Below are 15,744 nucleotides of genomic sequence, written 5' to 3'. Positions count from 1 at the left end.
ACTCACTCACATCATCAACACTTCCCTCCACACTGGTGTTTTTCCCTCATCATTTAGACAGGCACGTATAACTCCACTACTTAAGAAACCCAACCTCAATCCATCTCTTTTAGAGAACTACAGAACAGTTTCCCTTCTTCCTTTTATTGCAAAAACACTTGAACGAGCTGTGATCAACCAAGTCTCTGCATTTCTCACACACAACAACCTCCTTGACAGCAACCAGTCTGGCTTCAGAAGTGGACATTCAACTGAGACGGCCTTGCTCTCAGTTGTTGAAGCTCTAAGACTGGCAAGAGCGGAATCCAAATCTTCAGTACTTATCCTGCTTGATCTGTCCGCTGCTTTTGACACGGTTAACCACCAGATCCTCCTATCAACCCTATTGACAAAGGGCATCTCGGGAACCACACTCCAGTGGTTTGAGTCTTACCTATCAGATAGGTCCTTCAAAGTATCTTGGAGAGGTGAGGTGTCCAAGTCTCAACATCTATCTACTGGGGTGCCTCAGGGCTCAGTTCTTGGACCACTTCTCTTCTCTGTCTACATGGCATCATTAGGTTCTGTCATTCAGAAACATGGCTTTTCATACCACTGCTATGCTGATGACACTCAACTCTACCTCTCATTTCAACCTGTTGATCTGCTTGTCTAGCAGACATTTCTTACTGGATGATCTGGATCATCACCTTCAACTCAACCTTGCTAAGACAGAACTGCTTGTGGTTCCAGCAAACCCATCATTTCATTACAATTTCACCATCAAGTTAGGCACATCAAACATAACTCCTTCAAAAACAGCCAGAAGCCTTGGAGTTATGATTGATGATCAGCTGATTTAATCAGACCACATTGCTAAAACTGTCTGGTCCTGCAGATTTACTTTAATCAACATCAAGAAGATCAGGCCCTTTCTTTCGGAACATGCTGCACAACTCCTTGTTCAAGCTCTTGTTCTGTCCAGGCTGGACGATTACAATGCTCTCATGGCAGGCCTTCCAAAATCCAGAATGTGGCAGCAAGATTAATTTTTAATGAGCTGAAAAGAATACACGTCACACCTCTGTTTATCAATTTGCACTGGATTCCAATAGCTCCTCACATAAAATTCAAGGCATTGATGTCTGCCTACAAAACCACCACTGGATCTGCACCCATTTACCTAAATTAATTGCTTCAGATTTATGTGCCACTTTTACATCACTTTTACAGACTTTATTAATTAATTAAATGTTCCCTCCTGGTGGAATGACCTCCCCAACTCAATCCGAGCAGCTGAGTCCTTAGCCATCTTCAAGAATCAGCTTAAAACACATCTCATCCATCTTTATTTGACCCTCTAACTTTAGCATTCACCTTATTTGAGCACTCACTCAAATTTAACTACTAATCTTTTTGAATTCTATCCATTTTCTTTTCATTTATTATACAATAATAAATAAAAGAACTCTAACACTAGCTTGCTCTATTCTTTTTCTGTTCTATCTGTTTTCCTTTTATTTATTATATTATTTAAAAGCCCTTGCTACGTGTACTGTGTTTAAGCTAACTGAGACTTGTTATAGCACTTATATACCATTGCTCTTTTGTTGTTTTTGATTGCTTCCACTGTCCTCATCTGTAAGTCGCTTTGGATAAAAGCATCTGCTAAATGACTAAATGTAAATGTAATGTAAATATGTGTGTGTACATTTGTTACAATGCTGGTTTTTATTTGTTATTTTTTTTATATTTATTTGTCCCCTGTCCCTGAGTATTCTTAATATTACTAGCCTATAACATACATTAAATGGGATATTCAGTGTAAGAAACATTCAGAAATTTTCAGTCATTGTCCACAGTTTCTTTTGTCTTCCTTTTTTTTTTTGCATAACAGTGATGACCAATACGAATTCATATAAATGATGTAGCTTAATTAAAATAATTGGGAGTAGAAGTCTCTTGCTGAAGCTGCAGTTACCATGGTAGATTTTGTTCGGCATAACTGCTGATGTGTGTGCGTGTGTGTGTGTGTGTGTGTGTGTGTGAGAGAGAGAGAGAGAGAGAGTGAGTGAGTGAGTGAGTGAGTGAGTGAGAGAGGGCGGTGTTTCTCAATTTCTCTACGTTGTCCAATTTTATAAGACAGGCGAAGGGTGCGCGCAAAAGGAATCTTCTACGCGAGTGCGCGCACGGGCACGCGCTCACAGCTGTCTGGGAGAAAGAGAAAGCGAGAGAGGAGAGGAGCGTTTGCGACGGCCTCGCGCTTATAATGGCTGCCAGGGAAAGCAGAGCAAAGGGAAATCAGATACATTGGGAATAACGTCGTGCACAGGTAAATGCTGCTCTCGTGTGTGCGTGCGTGATTGTATGTTGGTGTGTAGCAGAACTCTTTGTCCGAGCATGTGTGTGTCGTGCTGTTGCGCAGGTGCATGCTGCCGCTGGAAACGTTTTGTCATGAAACACACCTTTAACTGTTACTGTCACAGCAACATTTGAGCATCGAGCATATCTGCTCTCGTGTGCTGAGCTGCTGCAGTGTGTAAAATAACACTTGTGTACAGCTGGAGAGGAGAACACAGCGGCGCTCGGGCACAAACAGACAAAACCGACAGGCCTTTTACACAGCACTGGCACAGGACTGCATTACAAACACAACACGACCGTGTTCATGCGATTTCTGCTTCACTGTCCTCACACAGAGAGTTGAACACTGAGTGTGTAATGCTAGCTTTGCCCTTTGATCGTTGTTTCCTCGTGCACACAAACACGTGTTTGTCAGTGCTGTCGCGTTTGTTTACGTTACCATTTGCGTTTTAAAATGTCTCTGATCTCTCCGGTACAAAACGAGAGATTTTCCTAAGGAAACATCTAATTTAGAACAATTATAATGCTATATTTTTGTGCATGCAAGAGTAATGTAAATTTAGTGGAACGTTAATTTAACTGAATGATTAAAAAATAATTCTGAATGTAAAAGTGGGGTTTTGTGGCATCATCGGATGTTTTTTTTTTTCAATCGAATGCATTCTAGGCAATGATAACGTCCTTTTCACTAACTTGTAATAAAATGTAATCTAAGTAGGAAGTCATGGTTAACTATGGCTATTGGCTATTTAAAAAGGGGCGTGGTCTTTCTATATGCCCCTCCCTAGTCTTGTTTCAGTAGGAAACAAGTCAACACAAGAAAGAGATTTGCACACGTGTTATAGGGTTTTTATACAGTCTATGATTACAGGTATATTATAGTAGTAACAAATGTAATCAAATATTTGTATTAGTTAAATTTGAAAATAAAATGGACCGCCCTTAAAAAAAAAATCCCAAGCTTAAATGTTTTTACAGGTTCATTAGTAAAGTCTGGCACACAAATGGACTACTGAAAGAGAGTTTGTGGCGAAATGTGTGGAGGTAATGGACTATGAGACACTTTCAGATGAAAATAAGCTTTTAAATAAAAGTTCCTGTAGCTCAATTGGTAGAGCATTGCGCAAGGTTGGGGGTTCGATTCCCCGGGAACACATGATAGGTAAAATTTGATAGCCTGAATGCACTGTAAGTCTCTTTGGATAAAAGCGTCTGCTAAATGCATACATTTAATTTTAATTAAAAAAAAAAAAAAAAAAAAATTAATATCCTTTTTATAGAGACAAATATCCTCAAGCTGTTTCAAAAACCTAAGGTAATTACAATAGCAAAGCACAAGGTCCCATTATAAATATTAAATGGATTAAAAGTTGACTTTTTAAGTGGTGTGAATGTAAAATCCTAACACTACTGTTAAGAGTTCACAAGGAGTTCACTAAGAGGGCATTATTACGGATCGCATGACACAAAAATATTGTCTGTTATTCTAAACGAGTTCTTGAAAACCTCTTTTAGAAAGACTGTTATGCAGGAAATAAGTGAGATAAAGCCCACTCTTGTATTATCTTGAAGAGCCAGACTATTGACAAGTGGATTTCATTATGTAGCTAGCGTCTGGCCAAACACCACCCACCAGACAGAAAGCAGCTGATATCTGACCCACAGGAAAGCAAGCAACAACGGTTGTTGTTTATATCAAATTTGAAAACCGGAACTGCCACGATATTTGGCTGGTGTACCTCAAGTTTCAGCTTGTTCAAATAATGTAAATGGAAAATGATTAGAGGTAACTCATTGGCTACATTTGGAGATGCTTTGCTAATCATTACCTCAAACAAAACTAAATGTCTTTCAAAGAATTATGTTTGTAAATTATGTGACTAGTCTCATGCTATTAAAGCTTTTTCTTTACTGGGAGATTGAAAAAACCTTCACTTGAGCAGTGCAAGTTGAATTGGCAGCTCTTGCCATTTTAGAGTAGTGTATGTATCGGACAGTCTGTCTGAGACTGAGACTAATTGTTATATAACAAGTGATGTTAAGAGAAACCTGATACAACAGCTTGCTGCTCTAATGGGCCACAGCAGGTTTGTGTTTTCTGTTATACAGTTGAAATCAACATTGAAGAGAATATTGATATCAGTGTCATGCCAGTGTCAAGCTCGGTGTGCTTAATAACTCTCTGCTTTCATTGTCATCCCTGCTTTGGAATAAAATGAAATTCTGGCTGATACAAAAATGGCAATAATTGTTTAAGTTAGGTTTGTCATTGAAAGGCTTCAAGTACTACAGTGACTCCAGTCCTGGATGCTTATGTTTTGGCCATACAGGTGATGAAGAAGAGGATGGTGAGCAGTCAAGCCAAGTACGAGCTGATCCAGGAGGTGGGCCGGGGCAGCTACGGTGTGGTTTACGAGGCAGCTGTACGGCAGACCGGTGCTCGCGTGGCTGTGAAGAAGATCCGCTGTCACTCGCCGGAGAACGTGGAGCTGGCCCTGAGGGAGTTCTGGGCCCTGAGCAGCATCCAGAGCCAGCATCCCAACGTCATCCACCTGGAGGAATGCGTTCTCCAGAGAGACGGTCTCGCCCAGAGGATGAGCCACGGCTCCAGCTCCTCGCTCTATCTGGAAGTATGTGTCCAACCTGCAAGCACAGCCAACACACAGCCCTTCAAGTTTAGGGTTACGTTAGCTTTACAGCAGAGAAATCAAAGAACTTGGTGGCAAATTGGGACGTAAAATGATTAATCGCAATCAGTCACATGAAAAAATTTTTTTACACAATGTGTGACCCTGGACTTCAAAACTAGTCAAAAGTCGCACGTAGGGCTGAAACGATTTTTTGAGTAACTCGATTACAAAAAATGATCGAGGCAAATTCCTCTGCCTCGAAGCCTCTTTTAATTTATTTTAAATCTCACGTCAAGTTCTTTCGCAATTATTTTTTTAATGTGACACAACGAGTTTAATGTTTACGAGAATTTTAAAGTCTATTCTCTGAGAAATCGGCAACCAGTGAAGGGATCTAAGAATTGGAGTGATGTGTTCATGTTTACGACACTTTAAAAGAAGTCTGGCTGCAGCATTTTGGACAAGCTGAAGTCGTGCAATTTGAGATTTAGATATACCGCAATATAAAGAATTGCAGTAATCTAGACGCGATGTAACAAATGCATGAACAGCCATTTCTAGAGTTTTTGGAGTGAGAAAGTTTTTAATTTTAGACAGTAAACGAAGAGATATGTCTATCAAATTTTAAGTGTTGGTCAATAATAATACCTAGGTTCTGCACCCGTGAGGATCTAAAAACGGCCTCGGTCTTGTCCTCGTTTAAGAAGAGGAAATTTTGGGCTAGCCATAATTTAACCTCCTCTAAACATTGGAGAAGAGAAGTGATCGCAGTGGAGTTGTTTTTCTTAACTGGAAGATAGATTTGAGTATCATCTGCGTAGAAATGAAAAGACACACCATGTTTTCTTAGAATAGAACCCAGAGGTAGCATGTACAGAGAGAATAGAGAGGGAGCTAAAATAAAGCCTTGTGGAAGGACACTGGTCAGATATTAATCCGGAACAGTCTATTTAAATATGAATCCTGCATGTTCTGCGTGTCTCTGTTAATGAATGGAGCAGAAGCGCGTCTTCCTTTATTAACACACACTGAAGCGCGCGTGACGCTCGCGGTGATTTCAGCATCTGCTGTCTCACTAAATAAGACGTGAACACATGAGGAACATCTCCAGAACTGCTCTGACAGTCACTTCATGAGCATTTGACCGTTTGATTTGAGTAAAACTAGCGTCACATCACATACACAGAACTGTAAAGGTACGTCAACCCGTCAAAATAAAAGTCCGGTTTAAAGAAAAGTATTTGCCAGATTTGTATTACTATTGTTCAGTAGAATGTACATAGCCTACTACAAAAAAAATTAAAACAATTTTTAAGCTTTAATCACAACATTTCTTCCATGTTTTATTTTTAATAGTAAATCCCATTTGTTTACCAAAAAGTTAAGTTTGCGTAATTTTCAATAATTAAAAGATAAATTAAATTAATGTTTTATGTGTTTAATGTTTAATGTTCATCTCAGTAAATGCTTTATTTAAAACCCCAACTGAATGGCACTTAAATGCACTTAATTCATCTGTCAACTTTGTCTGTACTTGTGACAATAAAGAAAATGACAATAGAGAAACAATGGGTAATAATTAAATGTTTATTTTTGATGTAAGCATTGCATTCTATGCATTTAAAAAATAAAAAATTTCTAAAAAGTAAACTTAGTTGTTAATTTTAAGAGACCCATGAGTCTTATTTTCTCTTGCATAATTAATATTGCACTTTAATTAAGCTAAAACACATTTTATCCGATTACTGGATTAATCGATGGAGTTTTTGGTAGAATACTCGATTACTAAAATATTCAATAGCTACAGCCCTAGTCGCACGGGTATATTTGTAGCAATAGCCAGCAGTATACATGTATGGGTCAAAATGTAAACATTTTTTTTTAATGCCAATAATAATTCGGATATTAAAGATCAAATTTCATGATGATATTTTGTAAATTTCCTACTGTAAATATCAAAACTTAATTTTTGTTTAGGTAATATGCATTGCTAAGAACTTCATTTTGAAAACTTAAAAGGCAATTTCCTCAATATTTAGATTTTTTTGCACCCTCTGATTCCAGATTTTCAAATAGTTGTATCTCGGCCAAATATTGTCTTCCTAACAAACCATACATCAATGGAAAGCTTATTTAGGTTACAAAAATCGACCCATATGACTGGTTTTGTCATCCATTGTCACATGTGTGTATTATATATGTGTGTGTATTTAATTTTTATTATATATATATATATATATATATATATATATATATATATATATATATATATAAAAAAATATATATATATATACGTATATATATATATATATATACGTGTTTGTTGTCCAAACACATAATTTTTCCTTACTATATACTTGCATTTATATATGCATAATAAATATATACATTACACACAGTTGGTAAACAAACTTTTTTTTATGTGATTAATCCTTATTAATGGTTTTGCAGCCCTAGTGGCACACAAGAAGAAACTACATTCATATAGTTACTACACAGTAATACTGATAGAACTCAAATCAGCGAGCCGGATATTTCTGGATACTTTGGAAACAGTTGCTGATCAAAATGGAAATTAAAGGGATACTCCTCCCCAAAATGAAACTTTTGTCATTAATCACCTACCCCCATGTCGTTCCAAACCCGTAAAAGGTTCGTTCGTCGATACAACTTAAGATATTTTGGATGAAAAATGGGAGACTTAAGACTGTCCCATAGACTGCCAAGTAAAATACAGTGCCAGCGTCCAGAAGAAGTCATCAGAATAGTCCATCTGTCATAAGTGGTTCAACCGTAATGGGAAGAGACAAGAATATATTTTTATGCATTAATTTGTTTTCTTCACATACAAAAAGTATTCTCGTCACTTCATAACATTAGAGTTGAACCACTGATGTCAGATGCACTATCCTGACGATGTCTTTCATACTTCTCTGGACCCTGACAGTGTATTTTAATTAGTAATCTATGGGACAGTAACAAGCTTCCTGGTTCAAGACGAACAAAGCTTTTACGGGTTTGGAACAACATGGGGGTAAGTGATTAATGACAAAAGTTTCATTTTGGGGTGGAGTATACCTTTAAATGTAAATCATTTGTTATCTGCACATTAGTGCTGTGCCTTCGATATCCTGTCAGGAAACAGGAAGTGGCTAAAGGAAGAAATGCCACTTGTAAAGTAATTTTTGGTTTATTAATAGAGATGAGGAAATCATTGGTGGATTTAGGAGATGAGATTTTAAAATATTGTGACCCATTTTGGAAGCATTCTTAATAATAATAATAAAACTGAGATAGGAACATTTAGTTTCTCTGCACTGCTATCACTGCTATATGAAAAATACAGGAATTTTCATCTGAGTATCTGAATGATTAATTGTGGGAGTTATGTTGGGAATAGAAGTTTTAAATGAAAATTTAACTAAATAAGATTTACTCTTGTAAATGTTTAGGGAAAGCTGAATGATTTGGTGAAAGACTTGGCAGATCCGGGTGTTCTCACTATATCCTCTTCACAAAAACCAAATCAAACCTCTTTCAGTAACTTTTGTAAGTGAACAGTTTAAAAGAAAATCTTACCAAGTTTTTGTACATTCCTGCTCGGTTGTCCATTCAAAATAATAATAATTAATCTTCTGCATTCTGATTATGATGTAAAAACAAGAAATATATCGTAATAATGTTGCAAAATAAAAACCAGGCTTTTATGTCAGTTTTCCAGCAAATAAATAAATGCATATGTTGAGCTGCATGCATGTAAATGAAGACTGTGCCATGCATATCATTATTTAAACAAATCACAGATTTTTCAATTAGATAATCACAGTAGGCCATGTTTATTCTGGTATTTTGTGCAGCCCTGTTTTGAAAGCCCTATACTGTTGATGAAGTGTAGTTATAGAGCTTCATTTAGCATTGTTTTACCATCATTCTTTCCAACATGATCATAAACTACATAAACCATCAGTTACACCCCTAATTTGCAGCGTTTGCACTTTATTAAGTTGCAATAGTGCCAAGCGTCTTGTCAGTAATTGGAAACGGAAAATGAAATGGTCCCTTGCACTCAAAATCACACATTACATTGTAATTGCTGTTTCTTTGGGAACTTCCCAGGATGCAATACGACATCACTGTATCATTTTGGGTTAAGGATTATGTCCACCAGACACTGACCAGGCATGTTTCTTAAGACTATACACACCGTAAGCACAGCCCTTGAGTAGTGTAATTGACAGATTCAATAAATAAATACCTGGTTATTGAATAAAGCTATCATAGTCTTCACAAGCAGTGCAGATACTGTCAGCAAGTGAAGTACAGCACAGCACATCCTGCTGAAAAAAAAGCAGACAAATCACCCTCCTAATGGACTAGATTGCTGTTGGCTGGCTATTCTGATGCAGCAGGAATACAAACTACTCTTGACTACTGTACAAGGCACTGTAATATAACTGGGTGATTATAGTATTGTCATTTTGTGTCTGTTCAAGTCACTTGAAGACGTGAGGAGGTTATTCCTGGCCTTTGAGATGAGTTTGATTAGCACTCTCGCTGCTATAATTATAAGCCTGCGGAGGGCTGTTTGTCTGCTGACCTGTGTGCAAAGCATCTTCTGTCAACAGATGACACAGGAAACGTGCTTCAGATTTACACACATACCCTGAAAAATGTATCACAATGTGCTTAAACCTAGGCTAGTATCTTTTTAACATCCACTTTCACTCATTGGTAAAGCAACACTTCACACACAAGAGTTTTGCTCCCTTTTTAACCTTTAAAGTCAGTGTAACCCTCTTTTTCATAGCCATAGTTGCTTGAATGTTGCAGCTGTTTAGCAACAGACAACCAGTCAAAAACTAAATGCTTGGCTCCTTAAATATCCTTGCACTTTCACGTAGACTTTAACATGCAATCTTAGGTAAATGTTATAAATGCACCCGGTTGATGAGCAGGTTTTGACTTTTTTTTTATTAAAAAAAAAAAAAAGATTAATGCATTTGGTAAACTAACCTTAAGGGAATCTGCATTAAGAATGCAGTCTGGCTAAAGATTTAGCTGAATCTAAAGAAAACAGTCTTATGTTTGAGAGCTTTTTTAGAGAGCAGTGCTAATCTTGAAACGTGAATCCCATGTGGAGGGTATCAGAGGAAGGATGTGGTTTATTTGTACTAACACATGACGTGCAGCAGCAGCACGCATCTCCTCTATGGACAGTGTTGTTGTTGCTGTGCTTCAGATGAGACCGACTTTAAGAGACGTGCTCTGATTGGTTCCCTGTGCAGACAGATGGTTCAGCATTTATAGGTTGATGCTCTGTTTTGCAGTAGCCTTCAATGGTGAGGAAAACCTAAACCCAAAGCTGGTTGTGTAATTGCATAACTTGATAGGTGTAGTCTAGATTGCCCTATCATTCAGTCAATGTGATACTTTTCAATCATTCGTATAAGACACCTCTACTTTATAGCATGTATAAAGCCCTGCCAGCATAGTGGTGAGAAATGAATTATACATATACTTGTACTTTAATGGTGCAAAGTATAAAAATGTCTCAATCTAATTCAGTTTGGCAATCAAATTATTTTTTGTGAGTTCTACTGTGTTCCATTTAGTCACAATTTCCATCTTCCTCCTAAAATCTAAAACTTTAATTACATAAAGACAGGTAAAAATGGTGACTCCAACGAATATGTGCATGGACCGTATTGAGCATTTACTTTTGTGCAAATGATTTGCATCATTGAGTCCAAGTTCCAAAATGACTTATTTAGTAACCGTTAGCTGAGACAAAACACAGTGAATGATCCTCTCTTTCTATAATCATAGCATAATTTATCCACCACAGTTTTTCAGGAGACAGCCAAACCTTTACAAAGTTAACAGCAGCATTGGCTTTTTTCCATACATCAACTTAAGAGTGTGTGCAGTGCAACACGGAGGTATAGTAAGTAGGAATATCCTATATCCAACTATGGCTTTAGCATAACATTTCAGCATCAAACTCAATAGCAAATCACTAAGTTTTGAAAGAGAACTGCTGTCTCTCTATAAGTAATTGTGTTTTGATTGATGATGATGTGTGATTATAGTGGCATGTGGGTTGTTGTGAGACATTCTAAGATTTCAGCAACAGAACTTGGCTTCTTTCCCAGAGCTACTTCTGTTTTTTTCCCACTAAATTTCCTACAGTATCCCCAGCAAGCAAATAATACCAGAACAGGATAAAATAACAGGACATTTGATTTTCCTTTTTGTGTAACAGTCATGAATGATTCCTCAAATCATTAGGGTTGGGTGTTGATTGTCAAAACCACACATAATGTTTCTACTTTATCTCTGTCAATTATATGATATTTAGTTTAAATGAGTGCTGTCTGTGACTGTCTTTAATCAGTTCTGTGAATGACTGTATGGCCATTCTTTATAAAGTAGCAACAATGTTGTTTGTAAAGTACTGTGCCAAACTCTTCGGCACATTAGTATTTTCACCCCAAAAAAGGGTTTTAAGCCAGTTATTTATATAAAAAAATATTGTCATAAATTTATCAGAATTAATGGCAAAATGAATGTTTGGAAATGTAAATTGATATTTTTTTACTGACACACTACAGCAAAAGATATAAATAACTGGCTTAAAACCCTTTTTTGCGGTGAAAATACTAATGTGCCTAAGACTTTTGCACAGTAGTGTATGTATAAATTAAGTATAATTAAATTAGGTATATTTAATTAAAGTGTGAATTCATGTGTTAAGGTCTAAATTTTTGCTGGAGGAAACCGCTGTAGTTTACAGTAGATAGGAAACCAATTGCTTCCTCGTGACCTTTTGTTAACTGTATTTATGACGACATAACTGCACAGATAATCCAACAATGTCGATAAACACACCTTGCATTTCGATTTCTGTTTGAGTCTGCTCAAGCTGCGGTCTGCGGATTAAAGAACACGATGAAAGATAGGTAGGAGACAGGTCTGCTACCGTTTTCATATGAAATTTAAGGTGACTGACTCTGAGGTGATTGCGAATTTGTGTACAGTTCATGGAGCTAAATGCTATAGCCCGGCTAAAAAAGCCTAGCGACGCCCATGCTTCTCGCGTAAATTTTGGAGAACCAGGAAAAATATTTCAAACGTTCAGATCGCTCAGGCATTTAAGAGGCACCGAAATCTGCATTCTGATTCGGTTCAGTTCATACCGGTTCCATAGGTACTGGTGCCATATTGGCACCGGTTTCAGTAGCCAACCCTACAAATCATGCAGTTAGTTCAGGGGTAGGCAAGTTTGGTCCTAGAGAGCTGCAGTCCTGCACAGTTCAGTTCCAACCTTGAAAAAAACCCTCACCTGCCTGTACCGTAGTAATCCTGAGTGGATTGATAAGCTTGTTCAGGTGTGTTTGATTAAGGTTGAAGCTGAACTCTGCAGGTCTGCGGCTCTCTAGGACTGAACTTGCCTACCCTTGAGTTAGTTGAACCTAACAAAAGTTGGTTATGTAAGTGCACGGTTTCTGTTAACACATTTCTTGAATTGAGTAACTTCTGTAAAATAAAAGCAATCAAATTGTATTTGTCAACCGTCAGCCACTCTAATTTCTGGATGACGATAGTAGAATTGGCCATTAAAAGTCCTTGACCATTGTTATCAATGCGTAAATGTATGGCTCTTTGAATCCAACCCTCGAGGGCCAGTGTCCTGCTGAGTTTAGTTCTTACCCTAACCTAACACACCTGAACAAGCTAATCTAAGATAAATTTGAGAACAACATGCAATTTACAGACAGGTAGTTTAAACTGAGAATGGTACTAAAGTACCAAACAAGTCTGCAGGAGACTAGTCCTCCAGGATTGAAGTTAAAGAGTCCCATTTTAAACAATTGATTGTAACTTTTTTGTATTTATGTATATACACTCAGTTGGTGGAGACCTCCCTGAAAGGTGAGATCACATTCGACCCCCGCTGCGCCTACTACCTGTGGTTCGTCATGGACTTCTGCGATGGTGGAGACATGAACGCCTATCTCCTGTCACGCAAACCCAGCCGCAAGACCAACACCAGCTTCATGCTGCAACTGGGCAGCGCTCTTGCCTTCCTGCATCGCAACCAGATCATCCACCGAGACCTCAAACCCGACAACATTCTCATCTCGCAGGGCAGGACCCCGGCCGGGTCCCCTGAACCCACCCTGAAGGTGGCTGACTTTGGTCTCAGCAAGGTCTGCTCCTGTTCTGGTTTGAACCCCGAAGAACCGGCAAGCGTCAACAAGTGTTTCTTGTCCACAGCTTGTGGGACGGACTTCTATATGGCCCCTGAAGTCTGGGAGGGCCACTACACCGCAAAGGCTGATATTTTTGCTTTGGGGGTCATCATATGGGCCATGGTGGAACGGATTACGTTTGTAGATGTAGAGACTCAGAAGGAGCTCTTAGGGAGCTACGTCCAACAGGGGGAGGATATAGTCCCATTGGGGGAGGCTCTGCTGGAGAACCCCAAGATGGAGCTCCACATTCCGGCTCGGAAGAAGAGCATGAACGCTGGCATGAAGCAACTGATTCGGGAGATGCTCTCCGCCAATCCACAGGAGCGACCCGACGCCGTTGAGCTGGAGCTCAGGTTGGTTCGGATCGCATGCAGGGAACTCGATTGGGATACGTGAAAGGACACCATCTTGGAGATGGGGTAAACTTCTAGGACTATAGGCTTGGAGCTTGAAGTGAGAACATATTGTTTGACCTTGTCCCAAATGGCACACAGTGGTCTTCATTTGGCAGTGTCTGTGAAATCCATAAGACTGTAGGAGAGGGATCCCGATCCCGAACTCCTGGAGGGTTACCATCCTGCAGACTTCAGCTCCAACCCTGATCCAACACACCTACCTGTAATTTTTAAGCAGCCCTGCACACTTTGAGCAGCTGGTTCTGGTGCGTTTGACTGGGGTCAGAGCTCTAGAATTGGAGACACCTGCCATAGGGTTTACCATTTGGGAATTTAGTTTAGGCACAATTTGCTGAGGCCACAATTACCTGTGCTGCAAAGTATAGACTTTGTCGGGGAATACTGCATAGGCTGATGGTGCCGTTTGGGACAGGTCCTTTGAAATGGGTTTTTAGTGGGTGATTGCACTGGTCCGTGTTTTCTTTTTTCTTGATATTCTTACAGTTTAGTACAACCGATTCATTGATTATAAACTGCCTTTAAGATGTAAAATGCTTATTACTGTCTCACCTGTTCACAAGCAAATTGGGACTTTCATCAGCGAGAGTCCAAATGAGCTTCAGGGGGGTTTCATTGCTGGAAAATCATCAGATATCCACCTTCCATTGACCATAAACCACATCAACCCAGATAAACACACAGGTCCACAGAATTCCCAGAACATTCCATCAGACATCAGACATCAGAGAGCATGTAGATTAGGGCTGGGCTATAAAATGTGTTTGTAAAATATTTTGGTTTCATGAAAAATTCTATATTTTCACTTGGATGGTGTCTGATTTAATTTATTTGTTCATGAATTGGAAGGCATGAAAAAGTGGTCTACTCACATGATTTCAAAGGATAGAAAAAAAGGGTTCGAATCGGAGTTGATATTCATGTTCAAGTTAATGCCCAGCCCTGATGTAGTTCTAATACAGCACAGCAAAAAGACTCATGGCTTCCATCTTTCTTGGGAGCTCTTTAGTTCTCTATGAGAGCTACTCTCACCACACTCCCGGTGCTAATTCAACTTGTAATGCAAAGTGGAAAACATGCAGAAAATAATGGCTTTTTCTTTTCTTTCTTTTTTACAGCCACTTTGAATTTATGGGCTTTTTACAACAGGATTAATATCTGTTTTTTCTGTGCTTCACACACAAAAGGGCTTCAGGGAGTATTTCTATCACTCAATAAAAAACAAAACAATTCTAAAAAAACATCAAGGCAATAATTTATATTTTGACAAGATATTCTGAAAATTATTCTGTAATATTTGTCATCCTGCTGAACAGGTGAAATTTGAATAATCAGTCAATTATTACGCATTTTAATAAAAACATGAGTGCCTGGAAGATTAAGTTTTAAGGCACTTCAGACAGTATCTGATAAACTGACACACAAACATATACTCTGTCTTTACCTCTTGCTGGACACTGATTCTGGCCCTAAAGGCATCTGTGTGTACTATGTGTGTCCATTTTGGAGCACCAGGTGTAAAGTGATTCAACATAAACAAAAGTCCTGATTAGAGGAGCCAAGTTTTCTTCTCTCTGGATTGTTGCTTAATTATATCCTATAAGATTCAAGAAGAGGCAAGCTGGCACTTTCAACAAAGAGAGAAAAAAATTTGAAGGAACAATTGCGGTCCTTTCTTTTATGTACATTTTAATGAGGCATTTTTTTATTTTTGCAATCCCATTACCAGAATCAACAGGTTTGATTGGTTAAATTAATGCAGTAAATGCTGCAATTTGTGTAAAACATTTAGAAAATGGTATGCAATTTACTTAACTACTTCTGATTTAGTCAGTTGGGACAAACAACTGCAGGGGAATAAATATTGGATTTTTTTTTATTTTTAGGTGAACTGTCCATTAATAGAATATTGGTGCTTTTAATCCTCTGTTAATTGTTTTAAAGTAACATAATTTGTACTTTGTTTGTTGAACGTACCAGCTGCTCTTCTTCATCCATCTTCTTCATCTGACTGATCTAAGAATTAACTTTAGCACTGACTTGAATTCATCTGGAATAGACTGTGGCATTGTGCTGGAAGCGAGTTTACTAGAGAGAGTTTAG

General features: G+C 38.3%; 1 protein-coding gene across 1 annotated transcript; it reads left to right on the top strand.

The window, feature by feature from the left end:
- Positions 1 to 2,147: 2,147 nt before the first annotated feature.
- On the top strand, positions 2,148 to 15,195 carry LOC132145689 (serine/threonine-protein kinase pdik1l). The gene is made up of 3 exons (XM_059556888.1): positions 2,148 to 2,311; positions 4,674 to 4,973; positions 12,884 to 15,195. The coding sequence occupies exons 2-3, from the start codon at positions 4,677 to 4,679 to the stop codon at positions 13,622 to 13,624; spliced, it is 1,038 nt and encodes a 345-aa protein (XP_059412871.1). The 5' UTR covers positions 2,148 to 2,311; positions 4,674 to 4,676; the 3' UTR covers positions 13,625 to 15,195.
- Positions 15,196 to 15,744: the final 549 nt, after the last annotated feature.

This window comes from Carassius carassius, chromosome 8 (assembly GCF_963082965.1).
Source record: "Carassius carassius chromosome 8, fCarCar2.1, whole genome shotgun sequence".
Lineage (NCBI taxonomy): Eukaryota > Metazoa > Chordata > Actinopteri > Cypriniformes > Cyprinidae > Carassius > Carassius carassius.
The sequence above is the reverse complement of the archived record's forward strand: the minus strand, read 5'-3'. Positions and strand labels throughout refer to the sequence as shown.